The 22,376-nt window shown below is 55.4% G+C and overlaps 10 protein-coding genes across 10 annotated transcripts; 6 read left to right on the top strand and 4 right to left on the bottom strand.

Moving 5' to 3' along the window:
* Positions 1–92: 92 nt before the first annotated feature.
* Positions 93–1,501, top strand: CC84DRAFT_1264595 (60S ribosomal protein-like protein L3; the record flags this gene model as incomplete). The annotated part of the gene is made up of 4 exons (XM_018185319.1): positions 93–184; positions 237–393; positions 448–1,121; positions 1,171–1,501. The coding sequence occupies 4 exons, from the start codon at positions 93–95 to the stop codon at positions 1,424–1,426; spliced, it is 1,179 nt and encodes a 392-aa protein (XP_018029406.1). The 3' UTR covers positions 1,427–1,501.
* Positions 1,502–2,368: 867 nt separating this feature from the next.
* CC84DRAFT_1131865 (succinate dehydrogenase subunit A) lies at positions 2,369–4,839 on the top strand. Its single transcript, XM_018175915.1, has 4 exons — positions 2,369–2,478; positions 2,688–2,980; positions 3,037–3,201; positions 3,253–4,839. The coding sequence occupies exons 1-4, from the start codon at positions 2,437–2,439 to the stop codon at positions 4,694–4,696; spliced, it is 1,944 nt and encodes a 647-aa protein (XP_018029407.1). The 5' UTR covers positions 2,369–2,436; the 3' UTR covers positions 4,697–4,839.
* A 3,914-nt stretch (positions 4,840–8,753) lies between these two features.
* On the top strand, positions 8,754–10,988 carry CC84DRAFT_415273 (glucose-methanol-choline oxidoreductase-like protein). Its single transcript, XM_018186120.1, has 3 exons — positions 8,754–9,030; positions 9,078–9,492; positions 9,548–10,988. The coding sequence occupies exons 1-3, from the start codon at positions 8,868–8,870 to the stop codon at positions 10,902–10,904; spliced, it is 1,935 nt and encodes a 644-aa protein (XP_018029408.1). The 5' UTR covers positions 8,754–8,867; the 3' UTR covers positions 10,905–10,988.
* A 307-nt stretch (positions 10,989–11,295) lies between these two features.
* On the top strand, positions 11,296–14,136 carry CC84DRAFT_415455 (UDP-Glycosyltransferase/glycogen phosphorylase). Its single transcript, XM_018186123.1, has 4 exons — positions 11,296–12,220; positions 12,276–12,433; positions 12,484–12,865; positions 12,913–14,136. The coding sequence occupies exons 1-4, from the start codon at positions 11,454–11,456 to the stop codon at positions 13,997–13,999; spliced, it is 2,394 nt and encodes a 797-aa protein (XP_018029409.1). The 5' UTR covers positions 11,296–11,453; the 3' UTR covers positions 14,000–14,136.
* Positions 14,037–14,722, bottom strand: CC84DRAFT_1223337 (uncharacterized protein; the record flags this gene model as incomplete). Its single annotated transcript, XM_018183479.1, has 2 exons — positions 14,037–14,156; positions 14,231–14,722. 2 exons carry the CDS (start codon positions 14,720–14,722, stop codon positions 14,037–14,039), a joined length of 612 nt encoding a protein of 203 aa, XP_018029410.1.
* A 305-nt stretch (positions 14,723–15,027) lies between these two features.
* On the top strand, positions 15,028–16,267 carry CC84DRAFT_1169754 (ankyrin). The gene has a single exon (XM_018179746.1). The coding sequence runs from the start codon at positions 15,266–15,268 to the stop codon at positions 16,139–16,141; it is 876 nt and encodes a 291-aa protein (XP_018029411.1). The 5' UTR covers positions 15,028–15,265; the 3' UTR covers positions 16,142–16,267.
* On the bottom strand, positions 16,198–17,111 carry CC84DRAFT_415283 (Glyoxalase/Bleomycin resistance protein/Dihydroxybiphenyl dioxygenase). The gene is made up of 3 exons (XM_018186121.1): positions 16,952–17,111; positions 16,330–16,898; positions 16,198–16,273 (listed from the first exon to the last, which is right to left on the bottom strand). Exons 2-3 carry the CDS (start codon positions 16,734–16,736, stop codon positions 16,255–16,257), a joined length of 426 nt encoding a protein of 141 aa, XP_018029412.1. The 5' UTR covers positions 16,737–16,898; positions 16,952–17,111; the 3' UTR covers positions 16,198–16,254.
* Positions 17,112–17,434: 323 nt separating this feature from the next.
* On the bottom strand, positions 17,435–18,520 carry CC84DRAFT_1104971 (uncharacterized protein; the record flags this gene model as incomplete). Its single annotated transcript, XM_018175076.1, has 1 exon — positions 17,435–18,520. The coding sequence occupies one exon, from the start codon at positions 18,518–18,520 to the stop codon at positions 17,435–17,437; it is 1,086 nt and encodes a 361-aa protein (XP_018029413.1).
* Positions 18,521–20,775: 2,255 nt separating this feature from the next.
* CC84DRAFT_1169756 (uncharacterized protein) lies at positions 20,776–21,424 on the top strand. The gene has a single exon (XM_018179747.1). It carries the CDS (start codon positions 20,841–20,843, stop codon positions 21,108–21,110), a length of 270 nt encoding a protein of 89 aa, XP_018029414.1. The 5' UTR covers positions 20,776–20,840; the 3' UTR covers positions 21,111–21,424.
* Positions 21,239–22,190, bottom strand: CC84DRAFT_415472 (uncharacterized protein). Its single transcript, XM_018186124.1, has one exon. It carries the CDS (start codon positions 21,869–21,871, stop codon positions 21,335–21,337), a length of 537 nt encoding a protein of 178 aa, XP_018029415.1. The 5' UTR covers positions 21,872–22,190; the 3' UTR covers positions 21,239–21,334.
* Positions 22,191–22,376: the final 186 nt, after the last annotated feature.

The raw sequence follows: 22,376 nt of genomic DNA on the forward strand, positions 1-22,376 counted from the left end.
AGCGCGGAAAGCGGAACTTGGCGCACAACAATATTCGCTTCGAACTTCAAACCTTCGAACACTTCGACACTAACCAGCAGCACCTCAACACAATGTCCCACAGGAAGTTTGAGGCTCCCCGTCACGGGTCATTGGCATTCTTGCCGCGAAAGCGCGCTGCCCGTCACCGGGGTAAGGTCAAGAGGTGAGCATTGTCGAGATCGTGCTGCAGCACACAAGCTCACAGATTTTCACAGCTTCCCCAAGGATGACCCGAAGAAGCCTGTCCACCTCACTGCTGCCATGGGCTACAAGGCCGGTATGAGCACCATTGTCCGCGATCTCGACCGTCCCGGAGCCAAGCTGCACAAGAAGGAGATTGTCGAGGCTGTCAGCATTGTTGAGACTCCTCCGGTATGCGCACATGTGCAATTGAGATAACGCGAGGAAATATCTAACCGAGTGCAGATGATCGCTGTCGGTCTTGTCGGCTACATCGAGACTCCCCGTGGTCTCCGCTCGCTCACCACCGTCTGGGCCGAGCACTTGAGCGACGAGGTCAAGCGCCGCTTCTACAAGAACTGGTACAAGAGCAAGAAGAAGGCGTTCACCAAGTACGCCAAGAAGCACTCCGAGAACAGCGGCCAGTCAATCACCCGTGAGCTCGAGCGCATCAAGAAGTACTGCCAGGTCGTCCGTGTGCTCGCCCACACCCAGATCTCCAAGACTCCCCTCAAGCAGAAGAAGGCCCACTTGATGGAGATCCAGGTCAACGGTGGATCCATCGCCGACAAGGTCCAGTTCGGCCACGGTCTCTTCGAGAAGCCCATCGAGATCACCTCCATCTTCGAGGACAACGAGATGATCGATGTCATTGCCGTCACCAAGGGTCACGGATACAACGGTGTCACCTCCCGATGGGGCACCAAGAAGCTTCCGCGCAAGACGCACAAGGGTCTCCGTAAGGTCGCCTGTATCGGTGCCTGGCATCCGTCTCACGTCCAGTGGACTGTTGCCCGTGCTGGTCAAATGGGTTACCACCACCGTACCTCCGTCAACCACAAGATCTACCGCATTGGCAAGGGTACCGACGAGGGTAACGCCTCTACCGATTTCGATGTCTCCAAGAAGCAGATCACTCCGTAAGTTTCCTGTTAGAACTTGTCCTTAGCAGGCACTAATTATTCATAGTCTCGGTGGCTTCGTCCGCTATGGCGAGGTCAAGAACGATTTCCTTCTGCTCAAGGGTGGTATCCCCGGTGTCAAGAAGAGGGTTGTCACTCTCCGCAAGTCTATGTTCGTCCACACCAGCAGGAGGGCGCTGGAGAAGGTCGAGCTCAAGTGGATCGACACCTCGTCCAAGTTCGGTCACGGTGTCTACCAGACCGCGGCAGAGAAGAAGACTGCTGTCGGTACGCTCAAGAAGGACCTCGCTGCCTCCTCATAAAGAGATGGCGGTACTGGTGGTTTCGTTTCCTTCTGGGCTTCTTTGGAGAATGGCATGATCCGTTGTTGCTCACGGTCACATGAGCAATGAATGACAAAAATTAAATGATTCCCACTTATTTGGACTTTCAAGCTGTGTACAATGTCGTGATTTTTCCGATGCTTGATAGACCCATGAGACGCGAGTGAATAAGACCAGCATATTTGGTCACCACGCTTCCTCGACGAAATGTAGAGTCACAAGCGCATGTGCGTTTGACGTGGCTGCGCTGCCAAAGACTTCACGGCGACGGGCAAGCATCATGTCAAGGAAGATGCTAATACAGCTCCGACTGCAAATCTATCAACTCTGTATCAAGACTTTAATTTCTGCAAGCTTGGGTTTTCACCTTTGATACATACAAAAGTGCAACATCTAACTGCGAGAATAAGCGAGGAACGAAATATACCGTGTCACATGCTCGGTTGCTAATCTTGGACTTGGAGCACGATATACTTAAGCAGCGCCCGCGGCCAGCCCACAAAAGACCGCGAATATCTATGACGTGAACACTTCGCTGACTCGATTGTGGCAACATATCTAGCATTTGTGAGACCGAACAACATATCCGTAGACTCACGATCGCTTGAAATTATGTACGCAGCGGGTATCGAGCACAGGAATATATTCAGTGCGTGTGAACTTAGGATGAGTACCCAAAATCAAGACTATAAAACAAGATTGCAAAACCTCCGGTTGTAAGCATTTCTGTCGCAGCATATACGCCCTGTAATGACTGAATTGAATCTACTATGTGATTCCACTTGTCCGTGGTTGATGGTACTTAAGAAGTAGGGCGAAGAAAAGCCGGGTTCTTCGCTCCTGCCGTGACCGAGGTCTTGGCCTTGCCTTCCAATCAGAGCGCCGTTATTCAGCGAGCCTCGCCTTCCCATCATCGACGTGCTCTTCTCCAAAACTAGCACCCACCACCACGTCTCTCCCCTCTCCTCTCTTTCCTACGGTCGCCCATCATGAGCTGCCTCAAGATGCGCAACCTGCAGCTCGCGAGCCAGGTAAGAACACCCAACGCCGGAACACATGCGCCACTTATCCAAACCCCCAACCCGGCACCCTCCGCGTGATGTGCCACCGCCCACCAACATCTGAACGCTTGGCCACGCAGCTATCGCGCCGCCTCAATGGCCCGGCAATGCCCTGGGCCTTACATCGGGTGGTTTGTTGATACAGGGAGAGGCTCAATCGCTAACAATTACCTCGGCAGTTCTCGAGAAGCTTGCGAACACACTCACGAGCGTTTTCGTCGACGCGCCCAGCCGCCCGCATCTTCGCGACCGAGCACCTGAAGGCTAAGGAGGCTTCTGGATTCATTTCGCAGAAGTACCCCGTAATAGACCACGAGTACGATGCCATTGTTGTAGGCGCTGGTGGTGCTGGTCTCCGAGCGGCCTTTGGTCTCGCTGAAGCTGGCTTCAACACGGCCTGTATATCGAAGCTTTTCCCGACCCGATCGCACACCGTGGCTGCACAGGGAGGTATCAATGCGGCCTTGGGAAAGTACGTACAAGCCTCTGTACTAGAGTGGCGAATAAGAAGTGCTAACCAAGTACCAGCATGCACGAGGACGACTGGCGGTGGCATATGTACGATACCGTGAAAGGATCTGACTGGCTGGGTGACCAAGATGCTATCCACTACATGACCCGCGAGGCGCCACAGTCTGTCATTGAACTCGAGAACTACGGCTGCCCGTTCTCAAGAACGGATGATGGACGGATGTACGTCAGCACCCCTCGATCAATGAAGTTCTATAACTAACGAACAGCTAGTTACCAGCGCGCCTTCGGTGGTCAGTCGCAGAAATATGGCAAGGGTGGACAGGCTTACCGATGTTGTGCTGCCGCTGACAGGACGGGTCACGCTCTCCTCCACACGCTCTACGGGCAATCCCTTCGCCACAACACCAAATACTTCATCGAATACTTCGCCACTGATCTAATCATGGAAGATGGTGTCTGCAAGGGTGTTGTAGCGTACAACCAGGAAGATGGCACAATCCACAGGTTCATTGCAAAGAACACCGTTCTGGCAACTGGTGGCTACGGACGTGCCTACTTCAGCTGTACTTCCGCTCACACCTGTACTGGAGATGGAATGGCCATGGTCGCGCGTGCTGGACTTCCCAACCAGGATCTTGAGTTCGTCCAGTTCCATCCGACTGGAATTTACGGCGCTGGATGTTTGATTACCGAGGGTTCTCGTGGAGAGGGTGGTTATTTGCTGAACTCCGAGGGTGAACGATTCATGGAACGATATGCCCCGACAGCCAAGGATCTTGCATCTCGCGATGTCGTCTCTCGATCGATGACTCTTGAGATCCGTGAAGGCCGTGGTGTTGGACCGGACAAGGACCACATCTACCTCCAGCTCAGCCATCTGCCCCCTGAGGTTCTTCATGAGCGTCTGCCTGGTATCTCCGAGACCGCTGCTATTTTCTCTGGCGTTGATGTCACCAAGCAGCCCATCCCTGTCCTGCCCACCGTTCACTACAACATGGGTGGTATCCCTACCAAGTACACCGGTGAAGTCTTGACTGTCGATGAGCAGGGCAAGGACAAGGTTGTACCGGGTCTTTTCGCTTGCGGTGAAGCTGCCTGTGTGTCCGTCCACGGTGCTAACCGTCTTGGCGCCAACTCTCTCCTCGATCTGATCGTCTTTGGACGTGCCGTCTCGCACACCATTCGCGATAACTTCAGCCCTGGCCAGAAGGCTGACCCTATCCAAGCGGATGCCGGTGCCGACTCGATTGCTGTTATTGACAAGGTCCGCACCGCCGAGGGACCCAAGCCGACGGCTGAGATCCGTAGCAACATGCAGAAGGTCATGCAGACTGATGTCTCCGTTTTCCGTACGCAAGAGTCGCTCGACGAGGGTGTGCGCAAGATACGTGAGGTCGATTCCACCTTCGCAGATGTCGGCATCAAGGACCGTAGCATGATCTGGAACTCTGATCTCGTTGAGACTCTCGAACTCCGAAACCTCCTCACTTGCGCCGTCCAGACCGCCGAAGCTGCCGCCAACCGTAAGGAGTCAAGAGGTGCTCACGCACGTGAAGACTACCCCGACCGTGACGACGAGAACTGGATGAAGCACACTTTGACGTGGCAGAAGAACCCGCACGGCAAGGTTGATCTTGGATACCGGGGTGTTGTCGCCAACACTTTGGACGAGAACGAGTGCAAGGCTGTCCCGCCTTTCAAGAGGACGTACTAGACAAGTATTGAGGTAAAACGTGTGGAGGAGGTTGCACTGGCTGTATTCTATGTACATTGGATGATTTGCTGCAATGCATCGTAGTGGCAAAATCATGTTTGGCTCCCTTTTTTTGTGTATTGCGAAGATATCTCAATAAAAACGTATTGTCACAGTGCCATTCATCGGTGAGAGTATGCACAAAGCTGGAAGCAGGTTGTGGTCACAGGTGAAGGAAGAAAAAGTCAGCGAGAGGTCTCGATATCTCTGGCACGCTTCACATTAGAACTGATATCCTTGACATTGCATATTGGATGTTATACATTGCGGGAAAGTAATATACACAAAGAATGCAGTGTTGTAAAAAATATCAACAGATTCTAAAACGATACGATCCTTGGAAATGGTTGATGCACGGTGAATGTAAGAAGACTTTCTCCAGGCTCAATTTTTTCTTGTTGAGCTGACAGTCGACAAGCGCACACGCCGACATTGTCGCAAACATGGCCCTCTACCTTTTACAAGGCACGTGGTATGAACGTTCACCTCTAATTCCCCGCACTTGCCGCACACTACATAAGTCGTCGCGCCGCAAACCCCCAGACTTCGCTGTTTCCCATATCGCGAACCCCAACAACAGCATGGCGGACACAACCACCGGCTTTGGCGCATCGCAGTCCGTCGATCCGCGTACACTGTGCTCCTGGTGCAATGAGCACGCGCCACACCAATGCCAGCGCTGCATGTGTAGCCGCTACTGCTCTACCGCTTGCCAAAAGGCTGACTGACCCGTCCACAAACTCATGTGTAAGAAGCTCGCCAACTTCGACGCATCTAAACGTCCATTGTCCGACATATACCGCGTTATTTACTTCCCGCTGAACGGACCTGGCCCTCAATTCGTTTGGCTCGGCTCCTATGGTCATCCCGACAGAGCCATTTCCCATGTCAAGGATTAACCTACCTCGATGCGCCTTTACCTCGATGCCCTTGACCCTGGCTTCTTCGCTGCGAAAAATCTCTGTTACCTGGAATGCAACCAACTACTCAAACACTAATATCCTAGCTGGACTGCAGAATGGTCAGCTATCAATGATGTGGCTCCATCGAAAAGAGCGTCGCAAAACTAGACGAATTTGGTGGCACATTTCAACGCGGGCCCCTGCTGTTTTTCAGCTTTGAACGCGATCTAGACATTATTGATTTCCGATATGTGGCTGATGAAGTTCTCCAAATACCTTGGAATCACATGGAGAACGTCATACTGGCAGAGCTGGACTTCTCTGTTCACGGCGTGCGCGTAAATTGCTACGGAGACATCGCACTGCTTGGTCGTTCTTGCATGGAAGCAACAATGTGTGGACCTCTAGGGGTCAGTGCTTTCGGTGTTGCGTACGAGGATTGATACCATCAACTTGCCGCGACAAGTTGGACTATGCACGCGTCGTATATGCCGTCCATCTACCGAAGGCAACACACTACATCACTGTACTTATGAGATTCGCCGTTTAGCAGCCCTGATGCACTCCCGCTCCAAATTTCAGGGCCACTTACCTGCACGAATCTTTGGGAAAGACTCGTCTTTGCATAGGATGCAGCTAGCAAACGATGGATAGAATCCCCATTGTTGATCTACGAAGTTCAAGGCAATGTGCAATTGTATTGATAGCAAATAAGAAGAATCGAAACTTACCAAAACGCTTACTCCGAGCTTCTGAGCAGACAGCATATGCTCATGACGCATTCCCGATGTCACCAAAGCTCCCAGCAATGTTAACCAAGTAGTAAACAGCATCCCTGCTAAGGAGAGTCTGACTCGGCAATCAACGCATGTCTATGTTGATCGGTTGTCCTCGATACCGACTGCAGCATACTACACAGCGATCCTCATGACCGCTTGCACCAACTCCAACTTCCATTTTTGTGCCACAATGATAATCCGTTTGAGGTGCGGGGCCGCCAATTTTACATCTTCTAGCTGAAGTTCGTTCAACCTAGTCAGGAGATCAGTCAAAGCTTCATGGCGAGGACTCTCGTGAGGCCACGCCATGGTACCTCGAAGGTATCGATGGCTCGACTCCGGAAAGATAAGCAGAGTTTCTAGTATCTGGTACAATGACACTGGGTTCTTCGACAGACAATTCTTTGTAAATACCAGAAGTCATTTCCCGGTGCGTCATGGGTATCCCGTGGAACGGTGAGAATTATAAAAGCTCCAGGTGGTGAATGGGTAAGTCACGCAGACATTTGACTAAATGCGGGGACGATATCCAAGTACCTATGGGATCAAAAATCGGGTCGAATTCCACCATGGAGAAGGAATCCAGGAGGGGACAGCATACGAGCATCTGCCGAAGCTCGAGCCCGACCAAATCGAGACAACCAGTGCCGTTCTGGGGAGATACGGGCCTGGTCAGGATCGCCGAGTATTGGACGTGATGCCATTCCAAGCTTGCAGGAACGCAGGGTCGAGACCCAGCTGCATGATTCCGTGCTCGAGGCGGACGGTTTCGAGGACCGGCAGCCGAAATACGGGCGCGAGATAGTGCAGGTAGCTGTCGCACACACATAGCAACTCCTTCAAATAGCTGAAGTCATGGGTTGGCGGCAAGATGAGTAAGGGGGGATTGACACCTTTATGTCCCGCCGCTCTGTAAAAGATACAAGCACACGGGCAGCAAGCGTCCATCGTGTGCCACCAATCCCATTCGTTGGTGTCATCACGCAGTGTTTCGAGGTTTGGACACGCTGTGCCGATTTCGTGGAGGTCGCGGTGGTAAAGAGTGTTACTACGTGGAAGAATTTGACCTAGTCGACGAATCCTGGGGTCATTTTGGAAGGCGTTAAGTAATGGGAAGAACGGATAGATACTGCCTTCTTTGCACTCGGTCTCGATATATTGGTACAAGGACGGCTTCACGATCTGGTGGTATAAGGCTCTGTAGTCTACTGATTATCAACCAGGGCTTCATTTAACTCTCGCCATCGGTCACCAAGTCGCTTTGCCATGCACAGCCCTGCCACGCAGACCCGATGGAATTGTACAAGGACGAAGCTCCTTTCTTAAGCTTCGAATCCATACTGTGAATATTCGAACTTTCATCTACGAGTTGTGAAAGAAATCATCCTAGAAGTAAACTGGAACGCGAAGTTTGATCACATTTGATTCTCGAGAGTTATATCCAACGTGGAAATTAACAATGAGATACTATGTCCACCACAGCGGACCCTATCGTCTCTTCTTGGTTCATGGTCTGTTGGATAGTCAACGTAAATAATTCAGGAAAAAAAAAGAACAAAAGACGAGGTAGCTTCCAAGTAATGTTGAACGATCGTTTATATCATCATTCTGAGTATTTTCTATGCAAAATGACTAAAACAGTCGTGCAACCTGGTTTAATGTTGATGTGCGTCCATCAGATGATAGTTTGTTGGGAAGCACTAGTATGTTTGATGTTAGACAATATATCTTCAGGATATTGGTTCTCGGAAACATGTTCATGGCAAAATAAAGATTGGAGCGCACAAACTTCGCTTGAATAATATGTGAGGTACTAATATGGTGATATCGCGTAGACACGTTTACAGCTTGACCCGTTATCCTAGAAGTTGGGATTTTCGGCGGACGCGCAAGCGTCAAGATAATATTGACCTAGACAAGTCGAGTGTAAACACACTAGTGTTAGGCCATCGATCGCCGGTGTAAGCCAAGTTGCTGACTGTTCGCCAATGCGTTACCCCACACCCCGGATGCTGGCGCATCTAGGCATTGTCTATGGCCAAGATCTTACTACACAGCCAGATGACGACGCCAATGCCCTTCCATTGGTACTAACGCTTGTAGAGAGTGTAATCATGGATCCGAAAGTTGATCATGGCCGCGCGTTCCTTGTTTTCCCGCATGGACAACTTCTTCTCGGCGCGGTCCTTCGCACGTCCAAGGCTTGGTCGTTCGCGCCGTGAGAATGGGCAAGACTAAGACGATGCCGCTATCCACGGTAGCGATGTTTGTTGGAGGACGGTGGATGCCCAGCATGGCTATGCATGCGAGAGCGTCGGTAAGAGGGTACTACTAAGAAACCCCGCCGTGGCAGAGCAGGTTTAAGAGCAATAATATCGCCAATTCAGCTTGGTCTTGGTTGAGTCATTTCATTCTGCCTTTGTATCTGCACAACATTTTCCCTCTGAGAAGATGCCTTCTCGACAACAATTGACCCTCGCATTAACATTTTTTCTTGCTTCAACCCAAGCATGGCCAGCATACCCATTCACTAAGCGGCAGTCCTCCGACAGCCCAGCGGCACAATCTTCGGACTCCACATTCAAAGAAGAATATGATTTTGTCATCGCCGGAGGTATGCGAGTGTTGTTTGGCGTGGTCACATCCCATCTGACTGTTTAGGTGGCACCGCCGGCCTGACACTGGCCAATCGACTGACAGAATCGGGAAGATTCTCCGTGCTCGTTCTGGAAGCTGGTTTCAATCCCGAAGTAGTCGAGGCCTACGCTACTCCAGGTGGAAATCAATTCCTAAAGGGAAGCGCAGTCGACTGGGGTTTCGTCACGACACCACAAGAACACCTTGGCGGTCGTACTCTACAGTATTTGCGTGGAAAAGCGCTTGGAGGCTCAAGCGTTACCAACGGGCTGTATTACGCCCGCGGATCTGCCGAGGTGTATGACCGCTGGGTTGAGCTGGGGAACCCTGGATGGGGCTGGGAGGACATATACCCATTGTTCCGCAAATCCACGAAAATCAACCCGCCGAACTTGGGTCAGCTCTCTGAATTCAGCCAAGAATACAAGACCTGGGACGAGTGAGTAGATTTCATAATCTCTCTGAGCGATAACTCGAAGCTGACGGATTTCCGGGTCTGCATACGGTGGTGGGCCTTTGGAGTTGGGTTTCCAAGGATACGTGACAGATTCCACCAACGACTTTGTCGTCGCCTGCTCGGAAGCAGCTGATATTCCAATTGTCGATGATCTCAACCTTGGTGTTGGCCAAGGTGTCAAACTAGGCACCACAACCACGAACTCAGTTCTCCGGAGGTCATCTAGTTATGACAGCTTCTACCAACAAGCGCGGAATCGCACCAATCTGCGTGTGCTATACAATGCGCCAGTAACTGGAATTGCATTCAGCAGTGTTGAAGGCGGAAACACAACCTACGGCAACGCTACAAGACCAAGAGCCCTCGGAGTGAGCTACATCGAACAGTCCGCAGGATTCGTGAGGCAAGCACGGGCCCGAAAGGAGGTGATCGTCAGTATGGGTGCGTTCCACACACCTCAACTTTTGATGGTCTCTGGTATCGGGCCGTCTGCAGAGTTGGAGAAGGTCGGAGTATCGCCAGTGCATATCAACGAGAACGTAGGCCAGCACCTGGACGACCATTCGGTATTTTCGATAATGGCTCGTGCCCAAACCAATGCTTCGACGACAAGCATGTCCTCCAGCCCGGACAACCTCCAGGCTGCCCAGACAGAGTTTTTCACCAACTTGACGGGTCCATACACAGCACCCTCGGGTGTCACCAACGGCTTCAAGAAACTTTCGGTCGAGGAGCTCCAATCCATCGGGGCTCAGGCTGTGATAGACGCCGGATTGGCAAATCAGTCACACATCGAGTTTCTCTTCGAGACAGTCTGGTATCCTTGGATCCCGACGCCCTACTACACAGCGCTGCCGAACGAGTCATACATCAGTGTAACCGCAAGTTCGATGGTGCAGCTGAGCCGCGGCAACATCACGCTCCGGTCGAACTCGATGAGCGATGCGCCATTGATAAACCCCAACTATTACGCCGACGAGACGGACGGCATCATGGGAGTTCACTCTTTCCGCTACCTCCGTGATATACTCCGTCATCCATCTCTTTCCCAGTATACCATCGGAGACAACGCCGGCGAAGTTTCACCAGGCCCGGAAGTTGCTGATGATGACGATGACGCGATTCTGCAGTACATCAAGAACAACACGATGCCGAATTGGCATGCTTCGGGCACAGCGCGTATGCGCCCGGAAGCAGATGGTGGTGTTGTCGACTCTCGTCTGAAGGTATACGGTGTCGATGGACTTCGTGTGATTGACTGCTCGATCATCCCGGTGCTGCCCGATGCGAATATTCTCGCATCGGTCTATATGGTGGCAGAGAAGGGCGCAGAGTTGATCAAGGAGGACTGGGAAGATGTAGGGTACGAGCGAAGGATGAAGCGGAGCGCTTGAGCAACCATATGCATCGCAAAGTACCAAGCCCTGGTAGAAGGGGAGCACTTAATGTATGCAGTGTCCGATTGTTTTTTTATTGCCCGCTGAAGCCATGATACTAACGTGCAAATACTTTCAAGCCAGCGCGCTAAACAGGCTAACAGACTAACGAAAGATGATGAGAACTCAAGAAGAATAAGTTGCGACGGAGGTGTTGTCGCGACTGCACAAGCCACGTTGACGGGTGGCGCTAGGCTCTGCACGTGCTGAACTCGTACTCGGAAGGCTCGTATTGGCTCGTACCCGGGTACGATTCAACTGGCTCTGGCTAGGCTTGCGATCCGACGCACCATCATTGGTTCTGATACGGACATCTACCACATAATATTTGACAAGGATACGATGTAGAGTCCCGTTCACTTACCCTTGACTGTTGCCATTGCTGCCGCCTGAGCCACATATTGCACCACGCTACCATCGGATCTTCAGCTACCCAAGATATATATAACTCATCTCTCAGCATGTTTTCAGGGTGTCCATTGCAGCTTTTTCTCTTGCAGGCCTAATATGTACGACCAAACACTCCCAGAGGTCGTCCCTACCATAGACGCCGAACTCTACCATGATGAGCCCCTTCCCGCGTATACTGAGCTCGACGGCCGCATCAACATCGATCTAGATTCAAAGATCGCTCGAACTTTGGCTAGCTTCGTCCCAGAACCCCCGGCATATGCTCCTCCCGAAAATTTCTCGAAACCTCAAATATCACGAAGGTCATGGAAGATCCGCCTCAACATCGTCATCCAGGTTGTCGGCTCTAGAGGCGATGTTCAACCCTTCGTTGCCCTGGGCCAAGAACTACAATCATACGGTCATCGAGTACGAATAGCAACGCATGACTGCTTTGCTTCGTTCGTTGGAGGGTCGAATCTTGAGTTCTTCCCCATCGGCGGCGATCCACACGACCTTATGGCATACATGGTCAAGAACCCTGGATTGATTCCATCGATGAGCTCTCTTCGTGAGGGCGATGTCCAGCGGAAGCGCGCCATGGTCGAACAGATGCTGAGTGGCTGCTGGAAAAGCTGTATTGAGCCTGCGGCAGGAGAGAGCAGGCCGTTCGTTGCCGACGCCATCATCGCTAATCCGCCGTCATTTGCACACATACATTGCGCTCAAGCACTTGGAATCCCTCTGCACCTTATGTTTACTATGCCCTGGACGTCTACACGGCACTTTCCGCACCCGCTCGCTAATCTGAACGGAGCTAAGCTGGATGCCGGTGCTATGAACTACGTCTCGTATACGATTGTGGAGTGGATGACCTGGCAAGGGTAGGCTGGTTTCTGCGATCTCGCGCAAAGAAAGAGTTGCTGACCCAAATACCAGTCTTGGGGATGTTGTCAACTCATTCCGGTCCTCAATCGATCTGGAGAGAATCAACACTACGGTCGGCCCAAATCTGGCAGAGATGCTCCAGATTCCATTCACGTACTGTTGGTCGCCGGCTCTAGTACCTAAGCCTGCAGATTGGCCTGGGCATATAGGTTCGAGCATCTTCTACAGATACTGCACGATAGGTTACTAATGAGCACAGATGTATGCGGTTTCTTCTTCCGAGAGCCGCCGCAATACTCTCCGCCCGCCGACATACACAGGTTCCTTCAGAGCGGACCAAGGCCCATTTACATCGGTTTCGGCAGCATCGTCCTCAAAGACCCTTCCGCAATGACCAGATTAATCCTAGCCGCGGTTCGTATGTCCGGCACCCGAGCCATCATCTCCAAGGGCTGGAGCAAGCTTGGCTCGGACTTGAATCCTGCAGAGATCGATACCGCAAACATTCTGTTCATCGACGACTGCCCGCACGAATGGCTTTTCCAGCATGTGTCTGTTGTCGTGCACCATGGTGGCGCTGGTACGACTGCGTGTGGATTACGCACCGCCTGTCCTACCATCATTGTGCCGTTTTTTGGAGAGTATGTTTGAAGCAAGTCCTCTGTTAATCATTTCTGACGTCACATAGCCAGTCATTCTGGGGCAGCATGGTAGCAGCCGCAGGCGCCGGCGCACACCCCATGCACCACAAACTCCTGACCGCAGACAAACTATGCGACGCTATCAGATTCTGCCTACAGCCCACCGTAATATCCTCAGTGCAGAAAATCGCCGCCACGATGAGCGCCGAGTACGGCGTCCAAACCGCAGCCCAGTCCTTCCACTCCAATCTACCTTTGGAGTCCTTGCATTGCGAGCTTCTCGACGACCGCCCAGCGACGTACCTCTACTCAATTCGCGGGAACAGGATCAGACTGTGCACCGTTGCCGCGCACATACTCGTCCAGGGAGGCAGACTCAAATCCAAGGACTTGAAGCTATACCACTCCAAGCCCTTCAACATCACCAACGAGCGCTGGGACCCCCTGACCGGCCTCTCCTCGTCGGGCCTCTCCACCATCAAAGGTATAGTCACCGCCACGGGCGACATGCTCGCCTCGCCGTACACCGCCGTCCAACAGGCCGGCCCCTCCGACTCCGCCGCAAAGACAACATCAAAAGCAGCAGCCAACTTCGGGAAGAGCTTCGGCAAATTCAGCGGCCGGTTTCTCCAGGGCGCGGTCGTGGACCTCCCGCTCGCGGTGGCAGACGGTCTGCGCTCGGTGCCGAAACTGTACGGCGAGGATGTGCAATCGCACGGCGAAGTCACGGACGCGGCGAGTGGGTTCATGGTCGGGGGAAGGGGGTTCCTGCAGGGCATGACGGATGGGGTGTCTGGGCTGGTCTCGAAACCGATGCAGGGCCTGAAAGAGGAGGGCGCGCTGGGCTTCGCGAAAGGGACGGGAAAGGGGGTGCTCGGATTCGCTACCAAGACGTCTTCCGCGGCGATTGGGATCGTGGCGTATCCCGGGCAGGGAATCACGAAGTCTTTGATCGCACCTTTCAGGTCGACGACAAGGAAGAGTGTCATGGCACAGCGGGCGGCGGAAGGCGAGCACATGGCCAGGACCGAGGGACTGGAGCACTTGGACGTGCTCCGGAGATTCGACGCGCTGATGCTACACGGAGGCAGCAGCGGGACAGATGCGACTTCAGCGTCACCATACATCGTCTAGACACTCCCATCACGCACCTGCTCTCAGCGCCTCCGCCTCACTCCCATCCGCCGCAGGCCTCCTCTCCGCCAACCTCACCGGCACCCCAAACGCGCTCCCCACACTCTTCACCGCCATCAACCTCTCCCACCACGCCATCACCCTCGGAAGCTGCCCCCTAAACCCCTCATCCATAAACGTCTTCAACGGCCACAACAACCCACTCGCAACGCTCAGATCCGCCAAACTCACCTCCTCATCGCGGACTAACCACACCTTCCCCTCCCCCGCGAGATGCTCTTCCAGCCTCCTCAGGCACCTCATAAACTGCGTGTCATGGAACGCCACGTCCTCCGCATTGTACCCCACCGTCCCCAACATGGGTCCCAGAATCGCGCCCCCATCCACCCACAGTCCCGAGTCCGCAAAACCAACCCACATCTGCACCAACGCCCTGTCCTCGGGCGTGCGGCCGAGGAGTTGGTCTCGGAGGGGCCCGGAGTCGGCGATATAGAACGCGATTGCGCTGGCCTCGGCGAGGTAGAAGCCCGTGGGTGTTTCGAACGCCGGGATCTTGCCGTGCGGGAATTTGGCGAGGTAGGCGGGCGTCTTGTTCGTGATGCCGTACTGGAAGTTTGGCTCGACTTGGACGTCCAGGCCGTTGAGGTTTGCGGCGGCAAGTATCTTGGTGACGCGGGCGTGGAGGAAGGTTGTGGTTGTGTGGAGGGTGCCGAAGGGGGCCATTGCTGGGATTCGGGCAAGCTGTTTCGAGGACAGTGTGTTGCGAGGAGGTAGAAGAGTAAGGGAAATCTGAAGAAACGAGCAGCTCTTTGTATCCTATGTGATGTTGCGTGCTTCTACGTTTGTAGTCGTGACACCTGAGGCCACGCTATCTCGTATCTCGTAAAATTCTAGTATGAGTGTTACCCAGTCGTGCGACTAGGTGTTGTCGTTGCCTGGTGAGCATTAGTAAGACTATACTGGTGTGGACTCACCTCTTACGGGCCAATGGGTCGACAATACGAGCCGGTGATGCATGACGGTGACGTCGCACTCTGGTAACTCACCCTACGATTGAACCCGAAGAATACGACCAGCATTCCAGAAGACTTCGACAGGATCAATACGCGCCCAAGGTCCCGGTACCCCGCCACCAGCTTACCCGTGGGGTCCAATACCCACGCGAACCGACGCCCCCTCAGCTCCCCAATCCTCACACCTTGGACATTCACCACACCAAGCCTTGCCAAGAAGCTAGGCGCGCGGTCACGCCTACTTACAACCATTATGCCCGTTCCCGGCATCCACTTCGAGGAGGACGAAGAAGACGAGTTTACCGCAGACGACGCGCTGACGCCCCTCCAACTGGCCGCCTGGCAGGGCGAATCATCCACCGTCGCGGGGCTCCTGCAGGACGACGTGGACCCCAACGAAACCCCGCGAGGATGGTACGGCAAGACGGCGCTCCAGGCGGCCGCGATGCGCGGGCACATCGACGTCGTGCGGCTCCTGCTGGACGCTGGTGCCCCAGTCGATGCACCGGGCGGCAACAACGGGGGGCGCGCAGCACTCGCACTGGCTGCAGGCGCGGGGCAGAGCGCGGTGGTGGACGCGCTGCTCGACGCGGGAGCTGATGTGAATCTCCCGTTCCACAAGTACATGGGGCGCAGTCCGCTGCAGGCCGCCGCGGAGGGTGGAGATGTCGCGATCGTGAAGAGGTTGCTGGGCGCAGGGGCCGAACTCAACGGCGCGGTCGCGAGTAATTTTGGTCGGAGTGTGCTGCAGGCTGCTGCTGAGAACGGGCATGTGGATGTCGTGGAGTTCCTCTTGGGGCGCGGGGCAGAAGTCAATATGCCGGCGTGCCGCTTCAAAGGCGTCACCGCGCTGCAAGGCGCTGCGGCGCGCGGGAGCGTTGAGTTGGTGGACAGACTGCTTGAGGCGGGCGCGGATGTGGATGCTCCTGGTAGCTACTATTTGGGAGGGGCGGCTCTGTGGCTGGCGGCGAGCGCTGGGCATACCCAGGTTGTTGAGATTCTACTGAATGCTGGGGCGGACACAAGTGCATTGTCGGGCAACCAGGGGCAACAGAGCACGGCGTTGCAGATAGCGAACTCTAAGGGGAGAGAGAAGGTCGTGGAGCTGTTGATGAGAGTACAAAAATAACAAGACGTCACCTGACTTAGGGTATGGATTAGGGTATGGATTAGGGTATGGATTAGGGTATGGAAGGAACATGTGCTGAACAGACGATGGCAAGGCTTGTATTGAACTGCATCTCACGCGTATTTCGACAGCCTACAACCTCGAGTCAGCACGTCCCTCTTAATCGCACTTCACTGAATCCAACGTACTCAATCAAATTCCCATCCGGGTCCCGCACATAAAAACTCCTAATCTTCCCCCGCGCACCCGTGCGATCCACGACCTCACCACCTTCCAGGACCTCTATTCCCTCTCCTTTGAAGTCCTTCAACGCCGCTTCCAAATCCATCTCCTCAGCAAGCAGGAAGCACAAATCGGCGGTCCCCGGCAGTGCCGTGGTGGCCTTGGGCTCGAACTCCTTGCCCTGCTGGTGCAGATTTATTTTTTGGGTACCGAACCTAAGGGCGACTCTTTCGGTGCCGGGAGAGGATGCGGACGTGAAGCGCTCGACCGTCATGCCGAGGTGTTGCGAGTACCATTGGCAGGTGGCGGGGACATTGCGGCAGGTGAGGACAAGGTGGTCTAGGGAGCGGACGAGGGCTAGGGGCTTGGACATGGTGCTGGTTGTTTGTGGGAGGGTGAAATAGTAAAGTTGGGTGTTGAAGTGGAGTATTCCTGATCACGCAACATTCGTACCATGGGCTCGGCTACCGGAGCCGGAACCGTCTCCATGTTGACGCGATTTGCTGCTTTGAGCGGAGCAACGGCCGAGCTGATCCTTGACATGTCACTACGCGCACGGTTCAAAATATGAGACTGGTAACAACAAACAGGTATTGGTTTTTTCCGATGAAGGGTTATCCTTTCTAAAAGACTCCACACCGTCCCCGTTGGCGGAGCTCGGGGACACATCCGAACAGTACAGTTAACGAATGTGGGGGTATTGAGAAGAGAGAGAGAAGAGGGAAGCTACAAGTAGTAGTAGTGGACAAAGGGACCCTGGCAAGCGTGCAAAGATCGCTCGCTGTCGTCCCACGTAGCGTAGAAAAGGTATCATGCTCCCAGCCGACCGTCCGACCCGAGTGTATAACCAGATCCCTCCCGATTGTCTTCCCCCGCAGGGAAAGCAGCGTGATTCAATTTGTGGGGTTGCTGTGTGCAAATGACAACAAAGGGTAACATGCAAGATGAGATAGACCTGACCCAAAAGCACTCGCTTCGTAAATCATCAAGAAGAGGGGAAGTAGAAGAGGAAAAAGGAATTAAAAGTCCCAAGCGGGAGAGACGAAGAAATTGGAATCAGGAGGATGTTGTTCAACCGTCATCGTCGGCGTCATCCTCGTCTTCATCTTCGTCCTCTTCGCTTGTGCTCGTTCGTCGGTTGGCCTTCTTCTTCGTTGCACCCTTTAGGTTCGTCGAAGATGCTTTCCGTTTCGTTCCAGAATTTGCCGATGACGCGGTGGACTTGATCGCAGAATTGGCGTTTTCCTTGTCTCCGCCATCTTCGCCTTCCAGGCCGGAACCCTTGTTAGCCTCCATCTGAGCGACCTCCTCCGCCGTCAGGAACCTGCCACCAGGGCCACGAGGACGTCTCATGGCATGATTGTGCCTAGACTCGTGCAGGTATGGCTTGCGCCCCTTGGACGTCAGCCTCAGAGCGTCCTCTAATTTCTGTCGGGCCAGACGTCTCTTCAAAATACGATGAAACTGCTTGGCGTTGACATAGAGAGGGGCTTCTTCGGCTTGCGCACCAGCGACAAGCTCGGGCGACTGTTGGTGCTGTTGAGGCGCTTGCTGAGCCATGGGCGGGACCGAGGGTCGAGCCGCAGCGTGGGCCATGACGGGTTGGGGCTGCTGCATTGCGGGACTGTGAATCTGCGTGCTCATGCGTCGTTGTATGGCCTGTTGTCCTGGGTTCATTGGAACCTGCGAGGCGATACCCCCAGCACCCATGGCATTCGACACGGCCGTCGGAGAGCGGGGAGGTCCGCGCCCGTCCTGCTTGATCTGACCACCAGACATGCGCGGCGAGGCGCGCGGATCTTGGGCTAGCTGGCCCTGGCCCATCTGGTTGGGATCATAGTAACCAGCCGGCCCAGCTGCTGCCGCGGTTGCCATGGCCGCCGCCTGCGTCGGCGACATGCCGTACTGCTGATGCATGCCTGGCATATATCCTTGCGGATAGTTCATTTGTTGGTGTTGCGCATTCGGAGCGCCAGGTTGCGGATAGCCTTGCGACGGCAAGATGGGCGACGTCTGTTGATACGAATGCATCTGCCCTTGGGTGGGGGATGTGATGCTTGGGTTGGGTGCGCCTGGGTTCTGAGCACCCGGGTAGTTTTGCATGTGGGTAGGCGCATGCCCATGGTGGGGTTGTTGATATTGTGCGTAGTCGGTCATGTTTGCGGTCTCTCCAAGACGCGCTACTTGAGGTGTGCAGGGGAGAGTCTAAAGTACGCGACTGAAGGCAGCGTAGACTGGAGTGTTACCCCGGATGCGCCACTTCAGCACAGACCGTGCCTTTGTATTGATCACCGTGGAAGCTTTCGAACGTGCGCTTGGATGCGTGGTCGTGCGAAGGGTGCGCCGTGCGGTGATTGGGGCGCTTGGGACGAGGGAGTTGCGACTGGGGCGGGTGGAGACGCGCAGAAACGCGACTTTGGTCAAGAGCCGCAACGACTGGTAGGGGCCTGGTGCCTGGAGGAGAGGCGAGATGAGCACGTTTCGTTTCAAGCAGCCAATGCGCGCAGAGCTGGATCAGATCGGAGTCGCGACTAACGGGTCGAGTGTCTCGGTGCGCACGTCGATTAAAAGCTGGGTCGACTCGTCGCGCGTGTTTGCTGGTCGAGGGGTGATATCGCAAGGCGTCGGACAGCTGGGGTCACGTCACAGCAGGCAGATGCTCGATGCGTTGTCAATGGCCACGCTTGTGAGGCGAGCGTCTAGGGTGTCGCGCGCAGCGAGACTCGCGTAGATTGAGGCGCAATGGGTGCGATTGGGCGCGCGGAGGTGAGGCGGTGCGCGGACAGACTTCCAGCAGGATGCTTGGAGGCGCTGCAGTTCAAAGGGTCGCGCCGTGTGGGGAGTGGACCGTTGCGGGTGCTCACCAGTCGGGGGCGGAGGAGGAAAAGAGATCTATTCGGAAGAGCAACTGTCAGCTAGTGCGCGGGCAGGAGGGACGAGCAATTGGGTGCAGTCGAGGGGAGGCATGTGCTGGCGGGCGGGCGATTGGAGGGGTGATGCGCTGGCAATGCAGGTTCATGCAGGCGGCGAGGGCACTTACCGAGTTGGCGCTGGGCGGGCGATGCACGTCGCTGGGGGCGCGCAAGTAAGCGGTGACGCTGGCGGCTGGGCTCTGGCAGCAGACGGGCTTCTGCCGCGGAGGACGTGCTAGGTGCAAAGAGTCGCGGGTGCAGCTGACGCTGGGCTGGCGGGAAGCGGGAAGCGGGTGAGCACGAAGCAAGCCGGGCTATGCTGTAACGAGCCGTGTGCGCCCGTTCTGCGCGCGACGTTAGCAGCGGACATGACATGACATGACGAGCAGGCGAGCGGGCGGGCAGACGCGACGCCGCAGGCGATGGGCATCGTTCAGTGCGAGCGCGACGGCAGCGCGACAATGGCGGTGCGGTGCGCTGCGAAGATGCCCTGGAACGTGCGCGTGGGCGTGCATCGAGCGTGCAGCACGGTGGGCATGTTGCGGCTTACCGGAGCTGGTGTGCAGCGTCGGGCGGTCACGTTTTGGTGGAGCGGACGCGGCAGCCTGTGAGGTTGCAGGTCGTGGCACCGAGGCGGGCAGCTCGGGGCAGGGCAGGCCAGAGGCTGGCGGCAGTGCGGTGCGCGCGCCCTGGCAGCGGCCACAGTTGCAGTGGAAGCGGGAGCCACGAGCGTGCCGTGGTGCAAAGCTCGCGATGCTGCGTGCGGTGCGGCGACGGGCGACGGGCGACTGGCGACTGGGTGCGCTCGCTGGAGTGGCCGTGGCAGCTTTGATAGGACAGCCGGTGGGAAGGTGCGAATGATTGGGTTGAGATGGGAAGGGCAAGAACGATTGGGCGCAGCTGCTCTTCTTATTCGCTCTCCGCCGCCTTGCAGGGATGCCATCCCGGCCGCCTGCCACTGGGCCCGCCCTCCCACCGCCGCAGCGAGCAGACGGCCAGCCCTGTGCCGGCGCGCGCCTGGCCTGCCGGCGACGGCAAGCCTGTGTTTCGATGCCTCTCTCTGGATGCTCGTAGCTGCCCGCACGCACTGCCAGACCGCAGCGCCTGCCAGCTTGCGCGCGCCCGCTGCTGGCCGCCCGCGCGCGATGACGTCCGCTGCGCTGGGCCGTGTGCTCGCTCTCGCGCTCGCTTCCAGCCTCCCCGGGCGGCCAGGTGAGCGGCCGGAGCGCGAGCAACGCTGCAGCACATCGCCAGGAGTCGCCCCAGAGCCGCCTGCGAAAAAGCGCCAAATCACAGTCACACCTGCGAAGAATTATCGGCGCGTAGCCAACTGTGACGCTGCGCTTCTTCCGCCCGCTGCCCTTGCCGCCCGTCTGACCTCGCCATTGGGCACCACCTCGAAATTGGCCGTCTGGGGCCGCCGGAGACGGCTGCGTAGCGCGCACATCCCGCACCTAAACATCTCACCCTCGTTCCGAAACGCCTGAGCGACCCATCCCAAGTCGTATCCAAATCTGGTCTCTGGTCGACAGCAAACTTTCTGACTCCATCACAGTCGCACGGCCATGCGTCAGCCCCGGCCCATGGCCGTTTCGCTCTCGCTCCCGACGGCCTCTCCACACCCTACCTCTTTGGCTCTCGCGCCTGCGCTAGCCCTCCGCTGCCTGGCGTGTTGCCTTGGCTGTTGGCTCAGCTGCTGTCTCGGCTCCGTCTCAGAGAAGCTCACAGCGTCCTCTATCCATGCACCTCTCGCCTTTTTGATGCCCCAGAGCCGCAAAGGCAGCGCGCTGCCCATGCCAGCTTGGACTTGGTCTCCAGCCTGGCGAGCAGGGTGAAGCGGGGCTTGGTGCAGATCATGTACCCTCATTCAACATCACCTCAACGGCTGCGCGTCCGTCTCATGTTGGGAAACACATGATCTCCGTGTCCCAGCCACTTGCATCTTCACTGTGCGCCCAAGTCTCGTGGTCAGCTTGCTCTGCCTCATTTCGCTTTCCACCGCCTCTATGCACTTTGCACCCATCGCACTGGTCCGGCCGTTTCGCGCAGGTCACACAGCTTAGCAAGCAGCGTGGAGAGCTTCGGGGGCTTTTCCAGCCCGGTCCATCTCCGGATGCCTGAAAAGCAACTCCGCGTGCAGATCCCGTCGCGCGCTTTGTGCATGACGGGTCTCACTACAACACCATGTCCCGCTGGATCCCGCAAAACTGTTGGGCCTGGTGCCCAACACGCGCTCTGCGTCTCGAACGCGCCACAAAGACCTTACAGCTTTTGTCCCTACTACTTGTTTCTGGTAAATACAGAACTGCGTCCCAACCAGAGTTACGTGACCAGGGCCGAACTGCCGACATATAAACACAGAATGCGGAAGAGATTCTCTTCGGAATCGCCGAACATCCTGACCTGTCCGTATCGCCGGTGAGCTGGTCTTGGCCGTTTTACCGTGTCTGCAGCGTAACCCGGCACGCCTCTGAGGTGCCTCGTTTTTCCGCGTCACATGACTGACCTTTTTATGCAACGTACCCCAACTTTCGGAACGCAAACGCAGCCGGCTAAACTTATCGCCAGCCCTATATCGCAGCGTATCAGTTTCCATTGCTCATCACAATCATCAAATAAGGTTACATCCCACCTCATGCATGCGTCCCCTCACTTCCCAAGCTCCCGGACGATTGCTCGCGCTCACGCTTGCACGCGACAAGTGCCATGGTGTTTACCTAGGCAGCACATGCCAGTACAGCATTCGCATGTTTCGACTCTACTGCAGTCCCGCATCACGACGAAGGCTCGGGGTTGCATGTTTCGCACATGCTGATATCCATGTCGCGTTCTGACCGGCTCAATCTTGATTTGTTTAGCGCTGGGAGCATCCCACACTCGCGATGCCGGGGCTACATTCAGGGCGCCACTGTCCTAGGATACCAAATACACATCGCCTTCCTGTTTAGGGCAGACACAGGCACAACCCTTACTTTGGCTGTTCTGCCTTGCCGACCCCCAAAGTGGCAATGCACCCACATCGCAGTCATCTAGGGACGTTGAGCATGGATGGCTAATTGCTAGGTTGTATCGGTGTCAAAAGTGTCTCCTTGTGGTACAAA

This window comes from Paraphaeosphaeria sporulosa, assembly GCF_001642045.1.
Source record: "Paraphaeosphaeria sporulosa strain AP3s5-JAC2a unplaced genomic scaffold CC84scaffold_16, whole genome shotgun sequence".
Taxonomy (NCBI): Eukaryota; Fungi; Ascomycota; class Dothideomycetes; order Pleosporales; family Didymosphaeriaceae; genus Paraphaeosphaeria; species Paraphaeosphaeria sporulosa.